Below are 26,217 nucleotides of genomic sequence, written 5' to 3'. Positions count from 1 at the left end.
CAGAAGCTACAATGGTAATCATAATATTTGATCCTTTGCAGGCAGAAAAGATGGGAACAATCATACCTATCCAATAACAATTGAAACAAGCGAGATCGCACTGCGAACAAAAGATAAAAAGTAGTGCACAAATCTGACAGAAAACAGCGAGCCTCGCATGTTTTCAGTACTTGGTCGCTGCGCTCGAGGAGGGCTAACCTCCGGAAAAGGCATGACGTACGCGTGCCTTCCCCTAATGAAAGCAAGCAGATTTTAACAGGCAAGCCCACGAACCAATGAAAGACACTGACGTGGACTGGGGCTCCGAGCCCTTTTTTAACTCCTAAAGTGTCTCGCAAGCGAAACGCATGCGCAAGTGCATGCGACGCAGGCTCAACCCTAAAAAAGAGTGACACAAAAAAAAAGTGGCACATTAGTGCTGCATTTGTGGGGTGGTTACTAATATCTATTTTTACAGGAATTTTTCAGCATGCTTCTAATTGCAATTAACTTTCACTCGGTGTTAAGCACGCACAAGCCATGGTAATGTGACACATACGCAATATGAAACTTGCCAGCGATGCTTAAATGACTTTATTGTGTCTGTCTCTCCCCTGAAATTGCTTCAGCTTCAGTGGAAGTCAATGGGGGAAATACATTCTCCTGATTTTTGTTTCAAAATGTCCTAGTTCGTGTTCTGAAATGTTGGTATATGTCCCCCCCTAAAATACCCTCCTCTTCAATACTAATCACCCTTTTTATCTTTCCTAGTCTGCCTGTGTCCAGTTTCAAACTGTTGCGGTGTGTGGCCCGGGGAGCTTGTCCCACAGGGGCCGGGCGCCTTCCGCGCGCAGGGCTTATATTGAGGTGTGTATGCCCGGGTGACGTCAGTGATGTGCCCAGGATCACAGGATGTGGCGCCGACGCCGAGACTCGAACTGTCAGCAACGCCAGGTCCTCTCTCTTCACCGCACCAAGTGTGTCTTTTCTCGGGTTACACACACTCAGTGGCTTGTAGCTCCAAATTGAAGTCGATCGGTCTGCTATAGTTTGTTGCTGAAACACGTTCATGTTATTTCCTTCGGCGCGTGTTTGTGTTTCACCCTCACTCGCAGACGTGGTTCGCACCGTTCCAACATGGCCGCCGCCTCCCCGGGACTCCACTTATTGTCCGTTCTCTCTTTCTGACGTTGGAATGTACCGTTCGAAGATGGCCGCCCCTCTCCATGGCTCTGCTCATTGTCAGTTCTCTCTTTTTCCATTACCAGACTACATTTCCCGTCATGCCCTGTCGCTAGCAGAAGCCGTGCGCATGCGCGCTTTGTTTCCGAGCCAGAAGTTGCACAAGGGCACACGTGAGGACGGCGGAAGAGGAGCTGGGAGCGGGTCTGGAGGTCTGTGACAGGTAGGGCCGGGGAGGGCGTGCTTGGCAGCAGAGAGCGGGGCGCGGGGCAGAGGCTGCTGATAAGAAGTTGTTGTCCTTCATGTGCCAGCAGCAGGGCTGGGGAGGGAGGTCGGGGTCAGCAGCTCCTGCTCTCAGGACTACCTGTGCTGGGGGGGGGTGTCATCACCGATGCTGCACTAACAGGGCAGGCCCAGTGCCACGTGCGCCTGGCAGCTTCAGGGCATTAATGGACCATAGTGGCCCTGACCCGTCGGGCAGCTGGTGAGGGTAACGGGGTCCCAGAGCTGTAAAGTGCATCTCCAGCAGTGACAGGGGCACCCCTGTCATGTGGTAATTAGCAGCCACCCTGAAGCTTAGATGGCACGCACCTGGCAGCTTCAGGGCATTAATGGACCATAGTGGCCCTGACCCGTCGGGCAGCTGGTGGCAAGTAACGGGGTCCAAGAGCTGTAAAGTGCATCTCCAGCAGTGACAGGGGCACCCCTGTCATGTGGTAATTAGCAGCCACCCTGAAGCTTAGATGGCACGCACCTGGCAGCTTCAGGGCATTAATGGACCATAGTGGCCCGGAGCCATCGGACAGCTGGTGGCAAGTAACGGGGTCCAAGAGCTGTAAAGTGCATCTCCAGCAGTGACAGGGGCACCCCTGTCATGTGGTAATTAGCAGCCACCCTGAAGCTTAGATGGCATGCACCTGGCAGCTTCAGGGCATTAATGGACCATAGTGGCCCGGAGCCATCGGACAGCTGGTGGAAGTAACGGGGTCCCAGAGCTGTAAAGTGCATCTCCAGCAGTGACAGGGGCACCCCTGTCATGTGGTAATTAGCAGCCACCCTGAAGCTTAGATGGCATGCACCTGGCAGCTTCAGGGCATTAATGGACCATAGTGGCCCGGAGCCATCGGACAGCTGGTGGAAGTAACGGGGTCCCAGAGCTGTAAAGTGCATCTCCAGCAGTGACAGGGGCACCCCTGTCATGTGGTAATTAGCAGCCACCCTGAAGCTTAGATGGCACGCACCTGGCAGCTTCAGGGCATTAATGGACCATAGTGGCCCGGAGCCATCGGACAGCTGGTGGAAGTAACTGGGTCCAAGAGCTGTAAAGTGCATCTCCAGCAGTGACAGGGGCACCCCTGTCATGTGGTAATTAGCAGCCACCCTGAAGCTTAGATGGCATGCACCTGGCAGCTTCAGGGCATTAATGGACCATAGTGGCCCTGACCCGTCAGGCAGCTGGTGGCAAGTAACGGGGTCCCAGAGCTGTAAAGTGCATCTCCAGCAGTGACAGGGGCACCCCTGTCATGTGGTAATTAGCAGCCACCCTGAAGCTTAGATGGCATGCACCTGGCAGCTTCAGGGCATTAATGGACCATAGTGGCCCTGACCCGTCGGGCAGCTGGTGGCAAGTAACGGGGTCCCAGAGCTGTAAAGTGCATCTCCAGCAGTGACAGGGGCACCCCTGTCATGTGGTAATTAGCAGCCACCCTGAAGCTTAGATGGCATGCACCTGGCAGCTTCAGGGCATTAATGGACCATAGTGGCCCTGACCCGTCGGGCAGCTGGTGGCAAGTAACTGGGTCCAAGAGCTGTAAAGTGCATCTCCAGCAGTTTATAAGGGCGCCCCTATCTTGTGGTAATTAGCAGCCACCCTGAAGCTTGGGTGGCATGTGCTGGGCATGGAGAGGCCCTGAAGTGACTGTCAGTTTTAGCACATCCGTGCCTTAGACTGTGTGTGGCTGGCATTGTAAAGGGCATAGCCCAGTGGAAGGTCACCCATGGCGTTCATTGCAAATAAAGTTGAAAAAGGGCGTTAACGACTGATAGTAAAGTTATCTTTCACCTTAGGCTGTGTGCGCTGGGCAGCTTGGGGCCTTTAATGACTCGATAGTGGCAGGACCCAGTGCCATAGACTCTTCATGCTGACCGTGCCAAAGGACTTTAATGTATGGTAGTAATAGTGCCAGCATGTCATACATGACGTACCACAAAGTTTGACGTCATTGATTGCTAATAGCGGGAGGATCTCTGTGCCTTGGACTGCCTCCCTGGAAATGTGAAGACATTCATTGATCAGAACTGGTATTTATGTGAAGAAACTAAATTGAAGTTAATGCTTACAAAATAAAGACAGTTTTTAGCAAAAGGTAATTACAAAACGCGTGCGACCTGCCCAACAGGTAGCAGCACGGGAAAGCCCAGCCCACTCTCCTGGAATAAAAGAAAGGATGCGAGGGGGAGGGTACACACCTGTGTTGCAGCAAAGGCCCCCCAGGCTGGCTCAGCAGACAGTTCCACCCAGCCCATCACCCATCAGGGAGCACACACGGGGGAAGTCAGCATCCATCCTGCATCCTTGTGGTGGGTGTTAAGATCCATCCAGAAAGGATAATGTCAACATCCAGGAAATCAACCCCAGGCCCAGTCCCAGCTGGAGGTCAAGTAACGATAGGAAAACTACTGAATCCGCCCCTAAAAAGGCACAGGAGTAATGAAGGCCACCATTCACCTGCCACAAGCCCAGCCGGGGCATAGAAAGCCAGCAACAACTGGGAACGCACTTTACAATAGAAGGAAATAGCTTGTAGAAAAAGCCCAGATGGAACCCATAATGTAATCCGGATCTACCATCTAGAAACAGTAAGACATGGGTGACTTCTTCCCAAAAGAAACCAACAAAACAGTAGGTTTCAGACCTGAGGTGGTTCTTTGTAGGCACACCTGTGGGGGAGGAGTTTGACATTTTCAGTTTTGGGTAGGCAGCAGGGAGCTTATCTCCAAAACATGGACTCATCTCATGATGTAAGGACAGGAACCAGGGAGTGATGAACCCATAACTGACAGTGCAAGCACCCTAAATAGTACTGTCGCTTTCTTAAATGTCCACTCTATCGAACTGATGACTCGTGCTGCTTATACTAGGGTTGTGCTTTGCAAGGTTTTTTGGCACACTTTGCAAATGTTGAAAACTTTGCAGAGTATTTCACTTACGGACATCTTTGTGAAAATTGGGACTTCAGCCCCAAGGTGAGTTGCACAGCCCATTACTTAATTATAACAAAAATGTCTGTGCAGAAGATCTGTATTTATAAAAAAACTATTGATTTATCTGGCACTTAAATATAAACAAAAATTACCGCAACAGTTAACGGGCATAAGCAAAGGTCTGAAGCAACACTGGGATCTTCACGAAAGGGGGAAAACTGTGGAACTTCCAGAACTGGAAATTGTAAATTTTGGTTTCTAACCTTTTACTGTTCAGAACTGTGTGGGCTGTTAACATTTCATTTCCAAAAGGACATAAAGTATATACTTTGCTCGGCAAACGAGCACTTGACTTCGAGCATAACATGGGAAACTCTATGCAATCCAGCCTTACACAGTTTAGATACTTTGCTCGAACTACAGATACCAGCATGCACTTGTCTTTGAGGTGGACTGAAAGATCCCTTTACATGTTGCTCACCCCTGAGGATGAATTCCACTTTCTTTAAGCACATCTTCGTCCTCCTGCGACTGAGGCAGCACGGGTTGTGCAGGAAACAACTTCCGCCATGGATTAGATTGATTCATGGCCTTTCTAATATTGATTATCGACCATATAATATTATATTTGGGTATGCCCGAAGATGTGGAAAGCTACGATTTAAAGCTTCCTTTGGCCTGTGTTTAGAGCAGTTCAGTCTAACTGAGCTGGGTCAAAACTGTGGAATGTCAGCAAACACCACTGTCCAAGGCACAGGAACATACAGTGAATTCCCAAATCCAGGCCTTTTAAAGTCCCGGGACAGGCATGCTGCTGCAGGAGTGAGGTGGCGTGGGCAGTGCGAGGTGTGATTTCCTTTTACGGCTGCAGAAGGGCTCACAACCTTGACATGCTGTAGCTTCACTCTAAGGTGATGAGGGGCTGCCCAGGGTGGGGAAACCAGAGATAAGGAGACTGGTGCAGGGTCGTGGCCATGGAATTCCAGTGGTGATTATGCTGCTCCTGTGATTAAAAATAGCATACAGGAATTCGCAAACCCAAAAGCTCTGGCTTTAAGGTGCTAATGCGCGCAAACTGCATTTGTGCATGCACATTTCTCCATGGGTGGTCACAATTAAGCCAGATCTATAGACTTTGCCAATGTTTGGTTTGTTTTAAGCAGCTAGATTTTCTGACAGTGTGTGTATGTAAACTTAAGGCTCACACGATTCCCGACGTAAGCATTAAAGCCTGCTATAGTGGAAAAAACCCAAACAAGCTTTGGTAAACCCAATAAATCACTAGGTCTGGCTATAATGCACCAGCACACTTAAGCGCACATGCTTTTGCCCAAACGTGGGCCCCATGCTCATTGTGTCACTGGAACCAAGCTGTACCTAGCTGATGAGCCCGTAGCTACGGTGAAACCGGTCCTGCGTGCTTGAATTCTGGTTCAGGAAAGACCTGGCCTGACAGTTCAGGCTGGACTGTTTCTATGGGGAGCAGGCTCAAGACTGATTTGCATATGGCTGAGTCCAAATTGAGGTGGCTTGTGGGTGAAAAACCATGGATTGGGATGTGCCCTGAGCAATTGCCAGTGGTTAGACAAATTGGAAGCATCCCGTCCCCTTTTGTGTGTACTTTGTTTACAGCAGAAGCCTGCAGCACTCACTAGCGGGCTACTGTCGTTTATTCTTTTTCAAGGTTGTGCCTTCTCATAATAGGCAGGAGTGAATCATGTTCTTTTCCCTGTGAGAACTGCATTTTAAAATAACCCTTGAGTGGTGGTGCGTGACCAATAAGAAATGTAAAATGTGGAGATGTCATTGCATCACAAAAGCAAATGCGCAACTCTAGAAGTCTGATAGACCATCAAACTATGATTCCGGGCCCCTCTTAAACATGCGTCTGAAGGCCCCTGTGTCTCTGTGTTGTACAGTTTGAAGATGTTCACTTTTAAAGTTGCAGTTAAGACCCTAACCCTGTGTGATTCTCAATAGGAACTGATGACACCATTACCAGTGTGACTGCCCGCAACCCAACAAACCTCAGCTACTACATGTTGAGATACAGCACCCTAAATCTTTAGTTTCTCCTTCTGATATAGTGGGTGCCGGGCATTACTGTATCTGGCCCTTTAAAAATTAGGAACCGGTTGGATACCTGCACTCCAGTGACTTCAACTGTGTCGTAAACACAGAGCAGCGACTACGCCATGCCTTGACTTTAAAACTGGCCCACGGACCTTCACAGGCAGTCATCGGGGTTTGGGTTCTAATAACTTATAGTTAAGATTTAGGGTCTGAAAATTTAGTGGGATACTTTACATTTTTGAGTGCTGGAACCTCAGTGGCTGAGGCTTCAGCACAGGGAGTTGGTCAGTGTGATACACAAACCCCTTGCAGGAGAAAGCATTCACAAGTAACTGGAAACTAGGCGAGTTTGAAAACTCTTCATGATGCCCCAAGATGGGATAACGTTGACCAGTTATAGGCATTCTAGCTCACAGAAGCTGTAGAGACGTGCTTTTTTATTTCAGCCATAAAAGTGACTAACATCATCTTGTTTTCTTTATAGATCCTAATTTTAATTGGTCCATTTACCTATTTGTGACTAAAGTCCATCGTCTTCTTTTTGAAGTTAAAGCTGTGATTAGAGGTTGAAGCTCATGTGATTCTGTGGCTAGGCCTTCACTCTTTGCTACTTAGAACCATGCACCTGAAGTAAGTGTCTTGGTTACCCAGTTTTAGAGTGCGCAGCTTTATGACTCTGGGACACTTGTCGTAAATCAGTTCAATCAAGCATGATTCATAAATCACAGTTAATCACCAGTGAGGTTACCCAGACTCTAAGGGCCTTTCTGCTTTAGGTGGGTTCAGTTGAACAGCAGGTCTTGATTGCCTTCTGAAATTCCAGGAGCTTGGTGGAGGTCCGGGTGTGCAGGAGGAGGATGTTCCAGGATTTAGCCGCGAGGTAGGAGAAGGAGCGTCCTCCACTACTACTTCTGTTGCAGTGGATGCAGGGGGTGTGAGCAAGAAAAGGGGAGGTGTAAGTTCAAGCGGTGGTTGATGTAGGCTGGTCCTTGACTGTGAAGGGCCTTGTGGGTGTGGCTCAGCATGTTAAATAGGCATCTCTTCTGTATGGGGATCCAGTGGAGGTTCTTGGGGTGAAGTGGGTCCATTTGGGACTGTTCCCTCACAGCCTCCTGCCCACGTAATCTCTGACTGACCTAAGATGCCAGGAAAATGTATAGTAGGCCAAAAACATATTCCCAGGGCAGCAGGAGCTTCATTTAGCTACAAACTGAATGTGAGAACCCCAGGAGTGTTACTAGGATTGGCCTATGCATCCTTGCCATTGATTGGCCAGTTTACCCTTTAGATATTCTACAAGGAGAGAACGCATGGAACTGAAACAGGGAGAGGATAGCAGTGCCTGCTGCCACGTTGAAGAACCGCTGCCTGTCTAGGAGTTGGAATAGCTTCCTCCACCCGTCTTCTTGAACTAATGGTTCCATGTTTGCTCCAGGGTTGGTGGCATCAGCGCCCTGCGGTCCACAGGAGTAACGAGGGTCTGGACCCTGCCAGGAACGTCTAGTTGCCACGTGTCCATTTTTAATTAAGTATCTGTGGTTTTAGTAAACTTTATGACTCTGTTTCTTAACTGTATTGTTGGTTAGTCAGTGATGCGCTCATTCCTCATAATTTTCTTAGCAGAAGTCCTTGACGCTGGGGCCAACCTACCACGGGTGAGCAAGGATTCTTCTTAAAAAAAAAAAAAGTTTAGGTTTATGGGTCAGATTGTTCAAGTTAGTGGCAGAGGGAAAATAACTGGAAATGGTTCTTGATGAGTCATGACAGTTTTCTTTGTGTTGCTGATCTAAGGGAACAAGATGCGAACAACACATGAGAATAATTGTAGAACATTCACTCTTGGGTGACACTCCCTACTGGCTCGGTGCTGGTGATCTAAGAGGGGCGGATGGGTTGTGTTGCATGAGGATGGTGGAAAGGAAGGCAGAGGGCGCTGCACAAATTTGAATTTCACACTCTGTGCACCAGCAGTGTTTGATGGGGCTCTGAGTGATGGCATCTCTTCTTTTGGGGTCCTTCAGCCAACTAACAGTGACATCCACAGACTGTAGAAGCCCCCAGCTCTGGGGCAAGGCATCGGGTTTAGGGCCTCTGTTCTTGCAACAGAGGATGGGCAGGAGACTGAATCTAAGCTGCAAATCTCTCACTTTCCCATGAGACCTGTACGTTCCATGCATTGCTGAAGAACACCTTCTCCAGGGCCCTCTGAACAGTTCCTTCTAGAGATGTGCACGCCTGCCTCTAGAATCTAATTGTATCAGTATATTCTTTGAGTACTGTTTTTTTTTCTTTTAATATCCTGCAAAGAATATCTTGAGAAAGCACTGTCCGGGGTGAAACTTCTTGATTTGGGGGATTTGATTTTACCCCCAAGTAAGTCTGAAAGAATACACAATACTGCGGTTGTACAGGTGATGTGCAGCGCTGTTATTAGGTCTGAGTAGAGGCTGATTTAACGCTGGCCGGGGCGTGTGTAAAGAAGAGAATGTACTATGTAGAAAGTCACTTTGAGATACCTGCCTCTGCCAGTGCTTGCTTTGTGTAAGTTCCCTTAATTCTTTGATTATTGCTCATGCCTTTCATGTTCTGGATGAATCCGCGCATGAACCATCAGCAGTAGGGGCGGTCAGTCACAAAACATGGTATTTTGTGGATTCTTACATTAGTGATTCGCAGAAGAGTTAGTCATCCGCTTCACAATTCTGAACTTGTCTGACGATATATCATCAAGTTTGACAAAGTGTATGAAATCACAAATTTGATCCTGTAAAGTTTTATACTGCTTGGTCAATGACGCATTATTGGGACTTTCTATTTCAGTTCACATTGATTTTTACTAAATGGTAACTGAAAAACACTACATGACTTTGTACCAAAGTTGGCCTGCAGTACTCATTGCCCTCTTCATCCTCATTCGACCTTTCTAGAGATTGCTTCAACAGTCTTCCAGAACGGATGTTAGTAACACCAAAAACAAGCATTGCCAACATTTTTGAGCAGCTTTGGGGCCTATTTGCTTTTAGCAGTGCCGGGGGAGTGCTGGGACACTGCATCATCGTACAAAACAACAAAAAACACAAGATGATTGTTGCATCATTCCAGTAACGCATGCATACCTCAGAGCGCACGCGCGTACCACCAGAATGACACAAGTACTGTTTGCTTTCATTTTGTTGCTTAACAATTTCAAGATAGCGGACACCACTTGCGTAGGTAAGTAAAAACAAAACTTACCACAAAAACTCGAAAAAATAAAAAATGGTGTGTCAGCCGACGGGTAACAGAAGTGGGTGGCAGGGAGGAAGGAGAAAAGTAGTGCATTGGGGAGGGGGTGGCAGAAGTTGGGGTGAGAGGGGAAGTGGGAGCGCACGAGAGATAAAAGATGACAAAGGACTTGAGCGAGAAAGAGCAACATGGAGCACTGGGTGGGGGGATGGAAGAACAGGGGAGAGAGCAGCACAGGGGTAAGAGAAGCCCATAAATGAGAGCGAACAACACAGAGCGGAGGTCAGAGAAGGCCACATGCACTCTTGTGGAGTGCTTAAGCAAAAAAAAGTAGTTCCCTAATAGTGGGCAGTGGAAGACCACTAGTAAATTTGGCTGTGATCCAGGGGAGGGACTAACACAAAGTGAAAACGGCAAGCTATCCAATGAGAAGCAAGCAAATGAATAACAAATGACCAAATTGGTTTGCAACAGGCAGTCTTTAAGCTCTTTGTAAGATCTTGGTAATCTGACGAGAGGTCTTTTTCAGACAGAAAGCTTGCGCTGCCTGGTAGGCTGTTCCTAAAAACCAGTAGACATACTGAGTATCTGTCAATACTTCCTCTTTACCAGCATGCTTGATTTGATTGGGTATTAGACTAACAAAGCGATGCGCTGGTGCAGAGACAGGGTCGGCGAACCCTCCCGTCCTCCTGTGGGAGCAGTAACCCACCTCGCTTTGGATCGGGGAACAGATGCAGTGCATCAGCTGGGTGCCCAGGACCCGCACGGGCTGGGTGCCCAGGACGGTGCCCAGGACCCGCACGGGCTGGGTGCCCAGGACGGTGCCCAGGACCTGCACGGGCTGGGTGCCCAGGACGGTGCCCAGGACCCGCACGGGCTGGGTGTGAGAAAGTAGCCTCTTTCTAGCCTTGTTACCCCCACTTTTGGCCTGTTTGTGAGTGTATGTCAGGGTGTTTTCACTGTCTCACTGGGATCCTGCTAGCCAGGGCCCAGTGCTCATAGTGAAAACCCTATGTTTTCAGTATGTTTGTTATGTGTCACTGGGACCCTGCTAGTCAGGACCCCAGTGCTCATAAGTTTGTGGCCTATATGTATGTGTTCCCTGTGTAGTGCCTAACTGTCTCACTGAGGCTCTGCTAACCAGAACCTCAGTGGTTATGCTCTCTCATTTCTTTCCAAATTGTCACTAACAGGCTAGTGACCAATTTTACCAATTTACATTGGCTTACTGGAACACCCTTATAATTCCCTAGTATATGGTACTGAGGTACCCAGGGTATTGGGGTTCCAGGAGATCCCTATGGGCTGCAGCATTTCTTTTGCCACCCATAGGGAGCTCTGACAATTCCACTGCAGCCTGAGTGAAATAACGTCCACATTATTTCACAGCCATTTTACACTGCACTTAAGTAACTTATAAGTCACCTATATGTCTAACCTTTACCTGGTAAAGGTTAGGTGCAAAGTTACTTAGTGTGAGGGCACCCTGGCACTAGCCAAGGTGCCCCCACATTGTTCAGGGCCAATTTCCCTGACTTTGTGAGTGCGGGGACACCATTACACGCGTGCACTACATATAGGTCACTACCTATATGTAGCTTCACAATGGTAACTCCGAATATGGCCATGTAACATGTCTATGATCATGGAATTGCCCCCTCTATGCCATCCTGGCATAGTTGGCACAATCCCATGATCCCAGTGGTCTGTAGCACAGACCCGGGTACTGCCAAACTGCCCTTCCTGGGGTTTCACTGCAGCTGCTGCTTCTGCCAACCCCTCAGACAGGCATCTGCCCTCCTGGGTTCCAGCCAGGCCTGGCCCAGGATGGCAGAACAAAGGACTTCCTCTGAGAGAGGGTGTTACACCCTCTCCCTTTGGAAAATGGTGTGAAGGCAGGGGAGGAGTAGCCTCCCCCAGCCTCTGGAAATGCTTTCTTGGGCACAGATGTGCCCAATTCTGCATAAGCCAGTCTACACCGGTTCAGGGGACCCCTTAGCCCTGCTCTGGCGCGAAACTGGACAAAGAAAAGGGGAGTAACCACTCCCCTGTCCTGCACCTCCCCTGGGAGGTGTCCAGAGCTCCTCCAGTGTGTTCCAGACCTCTGCCATCTTGGAAACAGAGGTGCTGCTGGCACACTGGACTGCTCTGAGTGGCCAGTGCCACCAGGTGACGTCAGAGACTCCTTCTGATAGGCTCCTTCAGGTGTTAGTAGCCTATCCTCTCTCCTAGGTAGCCAAACCCTCTTTTCTGGCTATTTAGGGTCTCTGTCTCTGGGGAAACTTTAGATAACGAATGCAAGAGCTCATCCGAGTTCCTCTGCATCTCTCTCTTCACCTTCTGCCAAGGAATCGACTGCTGACCGCGCTGGAAGCCTGCAACACTGCAACAAAGTAGCAAAGACGACTACTGCAACTCTGTAACGCTGATCCTGCCGCCTTCTCGACTGTTTTCCTGTTGGTGCATGCTGTGGGGGTAGTCTGCCTCCTCTCTGCACTAGAAGCTCCGAAGAAATCTCCCGTGGGTCGACGGAATCTTCCCCCTGCAACCGCAGGCACCAAAAAGCTGCATTACCGGTCCCTTGGGTCTCCTCTCAGCACGACGAGCGAGGTCCCTCGAATCCAGCAACTCTGTCCAAGTAGCCCCCACAGTCCAGTGACTCTTCAGTCCAAGTTTGGTGGAGGTAAGTCCTTGCCTCACCTCGCTAGACTGCATTGCTGGGAACCGCGACTTTTGCAGCTACTCCGGCCTCCGTGCACTTCCGGCGGAAATCCTTTGTGCACAGTCCAGCCTGGGTCCACGGCACTCTAACCTGCATTGCACGACCTCCTAAGTTGTTCTCCGGCGACGTGGGACTTCTTTGTGCGACTTCGGGTGAGCACAGTTTCACGCATTCTCGTAGTGCCTTTTTCTGGCACTTCTCCGGGTGCTACCTGCTGCTAAGAGGGCTCCTTGTCTTGCTCGACGTCCCCTCTACCTCCTGGTCCAATTTGCGACCTCCTGGTCCCTCCTGGGCCACAGCAGCATCCAAAAACGCTAACCGCATGATTTGCAGCTAGCAAGGCTTGTTGGCCTTCTTTCGGCGGGAAAACACTTCTGCACGACTCTACAAGGCGAGAGGGATCCGTCCTCCAAAGGGGAAGTCTCTAGCCCTTTGCGTTCCTGCAGAAACCGCAGCTTCTTCTGTCCAGTAGAAGCTTCTTTGCACCCGCAGCTGGCATTTCCTGGGCATCTGCCCATCTCCGACTTGCTTGTGACTTTTGGACTTGGTCCCCTTGTTCCACAGGTACCCCAGATTGGAAATCCAGCGTTGTTGCATTGTTGGTTTGTGTCTTTCCTGCATTATTCCTCTAACACGACTTCTTTGTCCTTAGGGGAACTTTAGTGCACTTTGCACTCACTTTTCAGGGTCTTGGGGAGGGTTATTTTTCTCACTCTCACTATTTTCTAATAGTCCCAGCGACCCTCTACAAGGTCACATAGGTTTGGGGTCCATTCGTGGTTTGCATTCCACTTTTGGAGTATATGGTTTGTGTTGCCCCTATCCCTATGTTTCCCCATTGCATCCTATTGTAACTATACATGGTTTGCACTGTTTTCTAAGACTATACTGCATATTTCTGGTATTGTGTATATATATCTTGTGTATATTTCCTATCCTCTCACTGAGGGTACACTCTGAGATACTTTGGCATATTGTCATAAAAATAAAGTACCTTTATTTTTAGTATAACTGTGTATTGTGTTTTCTTATGATATTGTGCATATGACACTAAGTGGTACTGTAGGAGCTTCACTCGTCTCCTAGTTCAGCCTAAGCTGCTCTGCTAAGCTACCATTATCTATCAGCCTAAGCTGCTAGACACCCTATACACTAATAAGGGATAACTGGGCCTGGTGCAAGGTGCAAGTACCCCTTGGTACTCACTACAAGCCAGTCCAGCCTCCTACACTGGGTGCCCAGGACGGGTGTCCAGGACCCGTACGGGCTGGGTGTCCAGGACCCGTACGGGCTGGGTGTCCAGGACCCGCACGGGCTGGGTGTCTAGGACGGTGCCCAGGACCCGCACAGGCTGGGTGTCTAGGACGGTGCCCAGGACCCGCACGGGCGGTTGTCCAGAAAGTCCACTGGCTAGGGTGCAGGAGCCGCGCGGTGGGTCAGAGGGGCTGGTGCTGGCTCATGCTCTCCCAGGGTGTCACCTGGCTGTCCTGTATGCCTCAAACAAATCCTTCAGCATCTCAGGCTGCACACTCTCACCATTGCTAGTATCCATATATGTTTTTAGACTTCCGTAAGTGTATTTCTTCACAAGGCATGAGATCACTTCCAGGCACAGCTGCTAGCCATCTCTTTTGGCTGTGCTTCTGAGGTGGGTGCTTTGATCTGAGGGGTCGTGGGGCACAGTTTGGTGGCTGTGGTACCATTTCACTGTGCTGTGAGGTCACCCTCTGCAAGGGAGACAGTGTTTTTTGTCCAGCTGCAGGCGTGTTCTGTTTTGCTTTCATACTTTGATCAAAAACATTGCTTTTGACGCTCCAGCGGGATAAGTGCTCATAGTCAAGCTTCCAGGTTTTAAATATCTATGGCCGCTTGTGACGCATCTGTTTGTTTTGCACGGTGTCAGCTGCTGCGTGTAATCTTTACCTGCCTTGTGCGACACCTTGAGAACAACTTGCCAACACCAGGAAAGCAAGTGAGCTGGGAATTCTGTGTTATGCTGAATTTTCCTGTTCTGTGTTTCCTTCTTTCCATTTAGAGACCTCTCATTCTGTTTCTGTAATAAACTTAGTAAAAGCACCTGCACTCCAACATTTGAACAGGCATAAGCGAGCTTGAGAAAGTGGGCTTTCAAATCCCCATCAGGCATTTACTATGTAAACACGCATTGGCAAAGGCAACGGGTATAGCCTCTACAAAATCTCTTGGTTTTGTCAATGTTTTTTAAGCATATCACACAGCAGCACTAGCTGCTGTGCAGCATGTCCTAAAGTACTTTTTAATTTTTTTTTAAAGCCGCTATTACGAGGCCAGTATTGACCATATTAAAGTTTAGCAGTGACCGTTTCATAATTTTTTTTAAACTTAAGACATGCTGCGCAGCAGCTATCGCTGCTGTGTCACAAGTCTAAAAAAACATTGACAAAAACAATAGATTTCGTAGAGGCCAAACCTATTGGCTTTGCCAATGTTTTTTTTCTTTTTTTTAAAGTTCAACTTATTTTTGCTTAACTCACCCTTGGCCTACATCAGTTAGGTGTGAAGTGCTATGCAGTGCAGGAGTGGTGACTCTGCGCTGCATGTATGTGCGCTCGTGAAGGGTACAGTTCAGGGTCAGAGAAGTGCTGTGTAATACATGCATGGTGAGTGCATGTACTGGGTATACGTGTACCTGCCAGAAGTACACCGCTGGAAGGGTGTAGTGTTGTGCAGCACGTTCATAGTGAATGTGTTCGCTGGTGGGATGTGTGCCTGCAAGTGAAAAAATACAGAAAGTCTACAGTACTAAACAATGTGCACAGAGTGAATGTGAGTGCTGACCTAGGGTGTATCTGAGTGTCATCAGAGTCGTTCTAAAAGTAGACTTCAAGAAGTGCCCGACAGACCTTGAGAATGAGGAAAGGCTCTTTAGTAGCTCAAAATAGATCTAAGGTCTCCTGTTTCATGCCTTGTGCTGGGTAAGCAGGCGGTTTTCAGCCAGATCCAGTCTGAGGCAGTGAAGTGGCTCTACACTTGCAGACAACACCATCAAGGTTACACAAGCAAGCCTCCAATATTTCGAAATTGGTGTACAGATAAGGAAGCTGCCACTTTATACATGTTTAGCAGCTGTAGACATTGAAATCTACATGCTCCATGTTTCGCATGGTCTCATCCACCTTAATAAACAAATGATTAAAGACTTAAATATCTTTGTAGATTCCAAGTTTATCTTATTTTCCTGTTCTAAACTTATTTAGGTATGGTCCTATTTCTGTTCTGTGATTTCTTTGTGAATGCATCAGAGTGCAGCATTTAAAACCAGCACATTTTGGTTTATTAATGTTGCCTCTCTGGACATCCCGTGGTGGTGGTAATTTGACCATCATTCACCCCTACATCCAGTATGTCATGGCAATTCACCGAATATCATACAACCACACACCAGCCTTCATTCACACACACAGCCACCATCCCCAGCCAACATACGGACCATAATGAAACCACACAACCACAATCATAATCCAACACAGCGACTGTCATTCACCCACACAACCACCACGATAAACCAACACAAAAACCATTATTCACCTGCACAACCACCACGATAATCCAACACAAGAACCACCATTCACCCGCACAACCACCACGATAATCCAACAGAAGAACTATCATTCACCCGCACATCCACCTCTTAAAGCAACACAAAAAACATAATTCACCCACGCAACCACCACGATAATCCAATACAAGAACCATTGTTCAGTAACACCACCACTATAAGCCAACTCACCAACCATCGTTCCACATTCACTATCACATACCAGTAGAGCTATCATTCACCTACAGAACCACCATCACATCCCAACACACACTGACCGGCTTTTACCCACACAGTCACCATTTTCAGATGCGATACAATGTCACTTTGAGAATGTAGTCACACTATGAGATATCCTTTTACACACTTAATGTAACTGTTGATCCTCTCAAAAGCATCTTATTATAAACATTCTTGTGCATTAAAATGAGTGGGGGTTAAGTCTGATTTAGTGCGGTGGGATTAGGGAACGAGGTGAAGCTAGGACCTTTTTAGTTTTTATGGCAAATCCACATTTAACAGACTAGCCAGTATTAACTCCCTTTTAACTTACTTTTCTTAAACCACCCCCCCCCCCCCCCATTTTTTTTTCTCCTCCTCACAATTAAGGAGTGGTTGACAAATCTTAGAGAAACTGTCCAAAACAAAATTTAAAAAATGATGCAGTCGGATGGCCATAACCTGCATTTACCAAGGGGACAAGATGCAGGGCAAGGCTAAACCCGAACCCCTACACTGCCTCAGGGTATGGGGCAGGAAGTCTCCCAGGGCAGCATTCGGAGGGGCTGGCCATAGCCGCAGCCCACGGGCAGCAAGCACCCTGTGCATGGATTCTGGGTGCACAGGTTATGTCCTTCACCCTGTGCCTTCAGTGCCTACTGTCACTAAGGTTAATGGACACAGGGCCTGTCAGAAGGCCATGTCCTCTACTCTGTTGATGGTGTGCACAACCGCAGGCAATGCATGAAGGTTTTGGAAGCTGGGATACTCATCACAGGCTATGCTACCAATAGAAAAAAAGTGGCAAAGCTGCAATGCCTGTTAAGTATTCCTCTGTGTATTAAAGAGTTGCAAAACATACAAATTACTGCCTCATGTTTATCTGTCTCCTTTCTGTCCACAGGTAATCTTTTCCAGCACCTGAAGATGTCTGGAATGGCTGCAGCGAGCTGTGATTCCACGACAGCAGCCCCTGAGACAGCAGAGAAGAAGCCGCTGAAGGCCTGCTGCGCCTGTCCTGAGACTAAGAAAGCCAGGGACGCCTGGTAAGTGTCGGCTGATCAAAGCACCTTTGTTATAACAAAGTGTCACAACTACATAGTAGGTGCTAGAAAAGTGATGCCACTTTTTCCAAAATATGTATTTTCTTAAACAGAAACAATTTCTTTAGTTTCTGCAGGTGCTCCTCAAGAATTAGCCCAACAGCATACAACGAAAGAAGTCGAAAAGTTAATATACTGCACCTAAATCAAAAATTAAACACCATAATTCTGAAACTTTATGTTACAATATAGACAGATAAAACAAAGTTCTTACCTCTGAGGAAGAGATGCGTATTGGTCATCCCACAGTGATCCTGATGACCACATACTCGTGAAGGTACCCGACAGCCTAATGGTTCCTTATTGCAGTAGTTAAGATCAACACCTCCATGGGGATTCTCATTTTTTTGGTGCCCTCAATAACTGTGCCCCCACTCACACCCCTTGACCAACAAGAACTAAACTTTGGGGGGAGATATAGGAAACTGCATTCAAAATACAACCTTTCAAGGTGCTGAATGCGATGAAGATCGATCAAAGCGGTGCAAAGGCGTCTCAGACCAAGTCTCAAAAGCCGCTGACCCTGAAATAACCTGGAAATGGTCAGTGGTGACTTCCTGCGTGATGAGCTCGAAGATTGATGAACATATAGACATTAGATTTTGAAGGCATGTACTGCTCATCTTCATTTGGTGACTTTTTGTGGGTTTGGTCCAGCCATATATTTTGTTTTTTATGAATCCTGTGTGTAGGCCTAAGTGCTGTACATATCTATAAACGTTAACAAACATTGTATAATGCTTTGCAAGCTATGAAAGTTGGTACCATTGCACGTGCTTGGAGTCAGCCAATCTGTAGTTTTGCACTTAAAGTGAGTGGTCGGTAAACATTACAAATAAAACCACGTCACACCTACCTTGTGTGTAGGCATCAAATTATGTTTGAATGAAATACCAACCAGCATACTTCACTGTTTGCGAACATAAACCAAAACACTAAGGGCCACATGTACGTAGGTTCAGATTTGCGACTCACAAATCCGAATGTAGGATGGTGCCCTTGACACCATTTGCGATTTGCAAGGGGGTCGCAAATGCCCACCTCATGAATATTCATGAGGTGAGTCGCAATTTGTGACCCCCTTGGGAATGGCGGCCCTCACAAGGATGGTGACCTGCTGGAGACAGCAGACCACCATGTCTGTGACTGCTTCTCAATAAAGCAGTTTTTTTTTTTTTTTTTTTTTTTTGTAATGCAGCCCGTTTTCCTTAAAGGAAAACGAGATGCATAACAAAAAATGAAACGTTTTTGTTTCATTTTTACAGATCAGGCAGTGGTACGCAGGACCACTGCCTGCTCTGAAAACATTTTTACAGTGACATTCACAACGGGGAAGGGGTTCCATGGGGACCCCTTCCCTTTTGCGAATGGTTTACCACCCGTTTGAAATGGGTGCAAACTGCGATTGTTTTGCGTCCACGATCGCGGTCACAAAACAATCCTACATTGCACTGCGAGTCGCAATTAGGAAGGGAACACCCCTTCCTAATTGCGAGTCGCAAACCCGTTTTGCGATTCGGTAACCAGGTTACCGAATCGCAAAACTGGGTTTGTGCTTCGCGATGTGCTTTTTGCACGTCCCAAACAGCCAAATTCGCTGTTTGCGAGGTGCAAAAAGCTACCTACATGTGGCCCTAAGTCAGCAAAGGCCAAGCCCTGGTGGGTTTAGCTGTCACACATGCATGTGTACAGGCCACTGCTAATGTTGGAACCAAAAGCAACCAGTTCTGGATGTCCTGTTTTGAGGCCACCTGTGCTGCTGTGTTGCCAGTCCTAAAGATCATAGCTGGTGTATTGTGTCCTGCCCTGAAAGCCTAAGTTGAAGTGCATTGTTCTGGCCATAGGCCTCTTCTCTGTCCTCTTGTGGTCTTTCTGACGGTCACAGTTGTAATTTTGTTACAGCTGTTTATTATTGAGTTAACTTGTTTGCACCTGTAGTTGTGTGGAGGGCTGTGTGGCTGCGTTAATGGGGTTACATTTTGAGAGGACGGCGGTGAAGGTGAATGGATATATGGATGAAATGGTTGAATCCATAAGCAAATTAATTGGTAGGATAGTTGAATGAGTGGATGAAGGTTGACTGGGTGGATGAAAGAATGTGTGTGTTGAGTTGGTGTAGGTGTGACTAGCCCACCACTCGATGTCTTGAGGATAACTGGATTTTTCTGTGGTACGTGTTTGCATACTGCTTGAGGGATTTTTAGGTGTAGTGAGTGCATATGTCAGTGAACAGATGGCTGAATTGTTAAGTGAATGCATGGAGGGGGCAATAGACCAGTGCTTGGGCAGCTGAATGAATTAATGAACGAAGAGTGTGAATGGTTTAAGGATTTGCATGACGGATGTATAGCTAGAGGAAGTGTGTGTGTGTGTTGTTTCCCCTTACCATACACGATTTTGTCCTGACATTTCTTTGAATTCTATTACTGGCTGTTTTATGCTTCTCTGTTATAAATTTAGAATTAAGGAACCCACAGATCCTTCATATGAACTACTTTCCAGGTGTCAGACTAGATCCTGTAACGTTTTTGCCACAGTAGCCAGTCACCAGTGCCAGGTGGTGCTGGAGTTGCATGCCACTGGAATGGACATCGCAGTAGCAAAAAAAATTCAGCAGAAATGTTGATATCTGGTGTAGGAAAGTGCCCCTTTTTGGCATGGTTACCCCCATGATTTGCCTTAAATTGATGGTGACTTGACTGAGAGTGGGCTGGGATGCTGTTAACCGGGCCCCAGCACCAGTGTTCTTTCCCTAAACTGTACCATTTTTCCCACAATTGGCACAGCCCTGGCACACAGCTAAGTCCATTGTAAAAGGTACCAGTGGTATCAAGGGCTCTGTGACCAGGAAGGGTCCCTCAGGGCTGCAGCATATATTGTGCCACAAAGTTCAGTAACAACACATTGCCACCATGCCACTTGACAGGGAGTCTGAAAAGTTAGACGCTGTAGTATGAAAAGCCTTTGCCTCATGCAGTATGGCTCTGTGGGTGAGACTTCCTCTCTCATTCACTCTGGGAGATGACCTCTTAGGGCAAAGGCAGACTCCTTTAAGTCTTTGATTCAGGATGCAGGGGATACTGGCAAGAAATTGATGCATGGTGATATTAGTACCACTGATGCAGTAGTCTACCCCATGAGCTCAGAGACAATTATTTGTTACATGTATTGATGGCAACTCCTCCCTTTTTGGCAGATGTGCAGAGAGAGTGAATAGACATGCTATTTGACAGACCAAGACTGGGGAGAAAGTGGAGAACCTGCTTGAGTACTGCAAGGAGAATAAAGCCACCACAAGGGCATTGGAACTATCTTTACTTTAGGTTTCAGGGATGAAGTCCGCAGGCTCACAAAGGCAGCAGTAGGTTTTTGTCATATCCTTGGCAGAGGCAACAAAAAACAATCCTTCTCGTCAATTCCTACCACACCAAACCTCGCAGATTCAGGACTTCAGATTTTCAGGGCACAGGTGGTGGCTTACGGCAGAAAGTAGAAATTTGGTAAGTTCTAGTGGAAAGACATTTGCACAATGGATACTCCGTGTGATGTGCTCCAAGCGGTGCAGCCAGATTACCTTGATGGTGTTGCTTGGTTTTCAGGATGCATATTTCCACCTCTCAATTCCCAACTAGCACAGTTCCTGCGTTTTATTGCAGGAGACAAACATTACCAGTTTTCAGTATTGCTTCTAGCCTTTTTTCTGCACTACACATTTATACTACAGTGATGGTGGTTGTGGTCGGGAACTGTTGGGTGAGTATCCTGGAAAACTGACTATAATTTAGATTTGAAACAAACCAAATTGAGAATGAGGCATGCATGTTGAATCATCCTTGTATTTTCTTTTTGGCAAACTCTTCTAGAGTCTGTCCCAAAATTGGGAAAAGTGCCAGAAGAAGAGCCCTAACTGCTGACTGTTTATGAAGATAGAAGTATCATTATGATGCCTCACTAGGACGCATGTAGTGTCCAGCTGGTGATCCCTTCTACCTTTGCCGTAGGTTACCTAGAGACAATGTGTACCGTACTCTGTTCTAGTTAGACGCTGTAGTATGAAAAGCCTTTGCCTCATGCAGTATGGCTCTGTGGGTGAGACTTCCTCTCTCATTCACTCTGGGAGATGACCTCTTAGGGCAAAGGCAGACTCCTTTAAGTCTTTGATTCAGAATGCAGGGGATACTGGCAAGCAATTGATGCATGGTGATATTAGTACCACTGATGCAGTAGTCTACCCCATGAGCTCAGAGACAATTATTTGTTACATGTATTGATGGCAACTCCTCCCTTTTTGGCAGATGTGCAGAGAGAGTGAATAGACATGCTATTTGACAGACCAAGACTGGGGAGAAAGTGGAGAACCTGCTTGAGTACTGCAAGGAGAATAAAGCCACCACAAGGGCATTGGAACTATCTTTACTTTAGGTTTCAGGGATGAAGTCCGCAGGCTCACAAAGGCAGCAGTAGGTTTTTGTCATATCCTTGGCAGAGGCAACAAAAAACAATCCTTCTCGTCAATTCCTACCACACCAAACCTCCAAACCTTGCAGATTCAGGACTTCAGATTTTCAGGGCACAGGTGGTGGCTTACGGCAGAAAGTAGACATTTGGTAAGTTCTAGTGGAAAGACATTTGCACAATGGATACTCCGTGTGATGTGCTCCAAGCGGTGCAGCCAGATTACCTTGATGGTGTTGCTTGGTTTTCAGGATGCATATTTCCACCTCTCAATTCCCAACTAGCACAGTTCCTGCGTTTTATTGCAGGAGACAAACATTACCAGTTTTCAGTATTGCTTCTAGCCTTTTTTCTGCACTACACATTTATACTACAGTGATGGTGGTTGTGGTCGGGAACTGTTGGGTGAGTATCCTGGAAAACTGACTATAATTTAGATTTGAAACAAACCAAATTGAGAATGAGGCATGCATGTTGAATCATCCTTGTATTTTCTTTTTGGCAAACTCTTCTAGAGTCTGTCCCAAAATTGGGAAAAGTGCCAGAAGAAGAGCCCTAACTGCTGACTGTTTATGAAGATAGAAGTATCATTATGATGCCTCACTAGGACACATGTAGTGTCCAGCTGGTGATCCCTTCTACCTTTGCCGTAGGTTACCTAGAGACAATGTGTACCGTACTCTGTTCTACTGTTTGTGCATCCAGTTAAGAAGCCTTTGCGTATGAGAATTGTGTGATAGTCAATGATCATTATGTTTAAGCTGATGGTAGTATTTTTAGTTGCTGAAAGACCTATATGATGAAATCAGAAGGACTGCCCTTTTTTTGAAAATCAACAGAGGAAACTACTTACTGTTTATCAAATCTCTCTTTTGGTAACCAGATGAACTACACCTGTTGACGCTCTGCTTCCTGGTTTCTGCCTCTTCAGGACTATCTCGTTGAGCCGTTGCTGTTTCTTCCATGATTTAGCACCACACAAACTGCTTAACTCAATATGTTGATCTCGCTGCTTCCCTTAATGGTTGATGACAAATCTTAAATTAAATGCATGTTTGCTGGTACTCTTAGAAGAACGGTGTTGTGGGCTGAGCAGATTACATGGCTGGAAAAGTACATAAACTATTGTGGAATTACTTGAATTTCCCGCCATTTCTTGCTAACATATTCTGCCATTTATCCGATGCCAACTACTTAACTTTTGCATGCTGCTAATGTACAAAGAAAATTGAGGCATGAAATGTTAGCGATACGTAACTTCAAGCTTTATCAAGTGCTAATAAAGGTTGTAACCCCCAGTGTTAAGGCCTAGGCCATTTTACCTTGCACAGACAGAAATACTGTTTGTTCCGACACTTTCACCTTCCATTGGTTCTGTTCTGATGGTTCTCCTGTTTGGTTTGCAGCATCATTGAGAAAGGCGAGGAGAGCTGCCAGGCCCTTATCGAAGCTCACAAGGAGTGCATGAGGTCTCTGGGCTTCAAAATATGAGGCGATCATGGAGCCTGCGTGCTGTGTGTGTGGTGAGTATACAGGCTATTCGTGGCTGCAAGATGTGATTCAAAATAAAACTGTATTAGAGTGTGTGTCTGTGTGTGTTAGTGTGTGCCTCTGTGTGTGTGTGGTGTGTGTGTGTGTGTGGTGTCTGTGTGTGTTAAGTAGGGGCGATTGATGACTGTGAAAGTGCAGCAAGTAGCAGATATTGTTTGTGTGATGTGAGTTTAAGTCTCAGGTTTAGCAAGAAGCCTGGGCTTCAAAACATGAACTTGTTAATAACCCAGTGTTGATGGGTGTTTGCAGTTAAAGTGCACATCTATTAACTATAAATTTAGAGAGCAGTGAGGGCGCATGTACGATGTATCCCTGGTAAGTAAACCGTCATGAGATGCAGCCTGTGTTTACAAATATGAGCTTGAATGGCCTTATCTGTCTATGGACCTCTGGGGATGCTGGGCAGACATGCAAACTCCTACTGAGGTCTGTTCCCCTGAGGTAGAACACAGAGTTGGAGCAATGCTGGAAACAAGGCCAACAGCCGCAGGAAAAGGCTTCCTTGAACACGAATAACGCGAGCTTTGTTTTATACATTGTTATTCTGTAGCTCTCATCATATCTGTCTTTGCATTGAGCCTATATGTTGCCTCAATCATTTTCAAAATGTCTAAATTGGTCACAAAGGCACTGGTCAGCTAAGAAATTGGCAGTACAAAACTTTACATATTCGCTTTGAATGTTTGTGAATGTGATTATTTAATTCAGGGTTTAACTCGCTCCTTTCTTGCACAGGGTTTGCTGCTGGACGGATGTTTTTACAGGAGCTGATTAAATCTTTAACTTATTTCTGTGCACTCCAGGAGGCAGCAGTGCTGCGTGGCTGCTTTCTCATCCCCGTGTCCTATTGCTTGGCAGATGGAGTCTATTTTTCTTTTAATAAAGTGTTTAAAGAACAAGCATGTCCTTTCATATTTATTGTATTTGCTTCTTATTTTTCATTATTCTGGGAAGTTTATAAACACTGATTGCAATATTAGTGAATTAATCAAAAGATATTGCTGTACATTCAAGTTGTAATGGCTTTAACTGAGCCAACTCTCTGGTCTGCAAAGAGTACCATAGTAGCTGAGGCGCACAGTGTGCCGTGAAGTCTGTTCTGCCTTACTTAGCACTATCTGTAATGACTACTGTTGTTGACCACTAATGTCCCAAGGCACTGTGTGCTACTACACCCTGACTGGAAAACCATCTTATGTCCTTTGTACTCCTAAACATCTGCAATAAAAATAAATACCTACAGTAATGTGGGTACTCCTCTGTGCCCTGCTCCTCATTTCAACACTTTTGATTCACTTAAATTTCTCTTACACAAAAGACTGCTGTCCTTGGTCCAGTAGCACATACTCTTGTCTCTGCATGTTTTGGAACAGGCAGTTCATCGGCAGAGCTGTTGATTCTGCTGGAGGTCAGGTTTGCACAAAGAGGTCTCCCTTTCCTTAAGGGTGTGGGGGGGGGGAGGAGACAGCTGGATAACTGCTGTGGCTGCTCCAATGCCTGGATGATACTCCAGGACTAAGGATAAGGGTTTGCTGCTGCTCTTTCTTAAGTTTGAAAATACTTTATTGTATAAAAAATGAAATAACGGCACTTGATAGGAGCATGTAAAAACACCTATAAAATACAGAGAGGTAATCAAACCATGGTACGTTATTAAAAAATTCAGTAAACAAATTTGCATTTCATAAAAATCTTTGGCAGAGAAGAGAAAAAGAGAAGATGGATCCTTGAGGCATAATAAAGTAAATATAATCAATAGAATCATACTACGTAATGCAAATTAAATAAAAGGTAGCATAATGCAATCTCAGTCGAATTAGTAGTTGTAGCAGGAGAAGTTACAAATTGTCTAGATAGATAAGAAGTACATGAATGGCTGACATAAATACCGTTTAAGTGTTAGTTGTTTGGAAGTAGCATTTGCTCTGTCAAGTCCATGATTGTGACATATTCCACCACCCAACAAACAAGGTTTTAGTAGTTTATTGGTCAACAAGTTTTCCAACCATAACTTGAGTATGCCTTCTATTTGATGAACCTCCTAGAAAAATATGTATTTTGGCAAAGGGTATGTTTATAGAATAAATATCATATATCTTGCCCCAAACTTATAACTAGAATGCATGGACATTCAAAGAACATATTAAGGAGTTACTGTCCTCAGGACAAGACCAACAATTATTATTAGTGGAGAGTGTGAACCTGTTAAGAGAGTTAAAGTTATAGAATCATCTGTTGTAGACAAAGAATAATGTTTGTGTTGTAGCTGAAGAAGTTGTAGGATGGATTTTGGACCCAATGTTGTTCCAGATTTGAATGGAAAAGACTTTTTGGAGATAATTCTTCCATTATAATTCTACTGTAGTATTTGACCTAATATCGTGGGAGCTGTCCAAGGTTTTATAAATGTAGGCAGTGTATACTTCAGAGGAAACATTTAAAACGGGCAATGTTGTGTGATAGTCGGGTGATGTAAGTGAGATGAAGAGAAAAGGTGTAAAATATTTGCCTTAAGGCTTTCACATCAGTTTGCATGATTGCAGGGAATTCCATATTTGAGTTGCAGGTCTTGAAAGGTAAGAGGGATCCCATCAGAGAAAAGCTGACCTGTGGTTACAATCCCTTTTTGAACCCAGTCTTTCCAAATGAGCACTGTATTGTGTAACTGGATCTGTTTATAATACCAAATAGGAGAAGACTCAAAATTCAATCGGAGGAAGAGTGGGTTATAATGGGTTGGCAGGTTTAACAGAATAGATGAGTGTTGGTGTGAAAACCGACTTGGGGGTTGTGAAGTGAAACCCAAGTCTCGGATGAAAAGTAGCGTGATTAGAGAGTGTTCCAATTGAACAATTGGAATTGGAATTGGAACCAGTAGCTAGCCTGCCCCGCCAGGATGAAAATAATGTTGTTCAGAGAAAGTA

At 46.2% G+C, this 26,217-nt stretch overlaps 1 protein-coding gene across 1 annotated transcript; it reads left to right on the top strand.

Annotated features, from left to right (window-relative positions):
- Positions 1 to 1,174: 1,174 nt before the first annotated feature.
- On the top strand, positions 1,175 to 24,192 carry COX17 (cytochrome c oxidase copper chaperone COX17). Its single transcript, XM_069202986.1, has 4 exons — positions 1,175 to 1,373; positions 17,089 to 17,230; positions 23,149 to 23,265; positions 24,029 to 24,192. Exons 1-3 carry the CDS (start codon positions 1,175 to 1,177, stop codon positions 23,231 to 23,233), a joined length of 426 nt encoding a protein of 141 aa, XP_069059087.1. The 3' UTR covers positions 23,234 to 23,265; positions 24,029 to 24,192.
- The last annotated feature ends 2,025 nt before the right edge of the window (positions 24,193 to 26,217 follow it).

Source organism: Pleurodeles waltl, chromosome 8 (genome assembly GCF_031143425.1).
Source record: "Pleurodeles waltl isolate 20211129_DDA chromosome 8, aPleWal1.hap1.20221129, whole genome shotgun sequence".
Classification (NCBI taxonomy): Eukaryota; Metazoa; Chordata; class Amphibia; order Caudata; family Salamandridae; genus Pleurodeles; species Pleurodeles waltl.
This window is presented reverse-complemented; position numbering and strand designations above follow the sequence as displayed.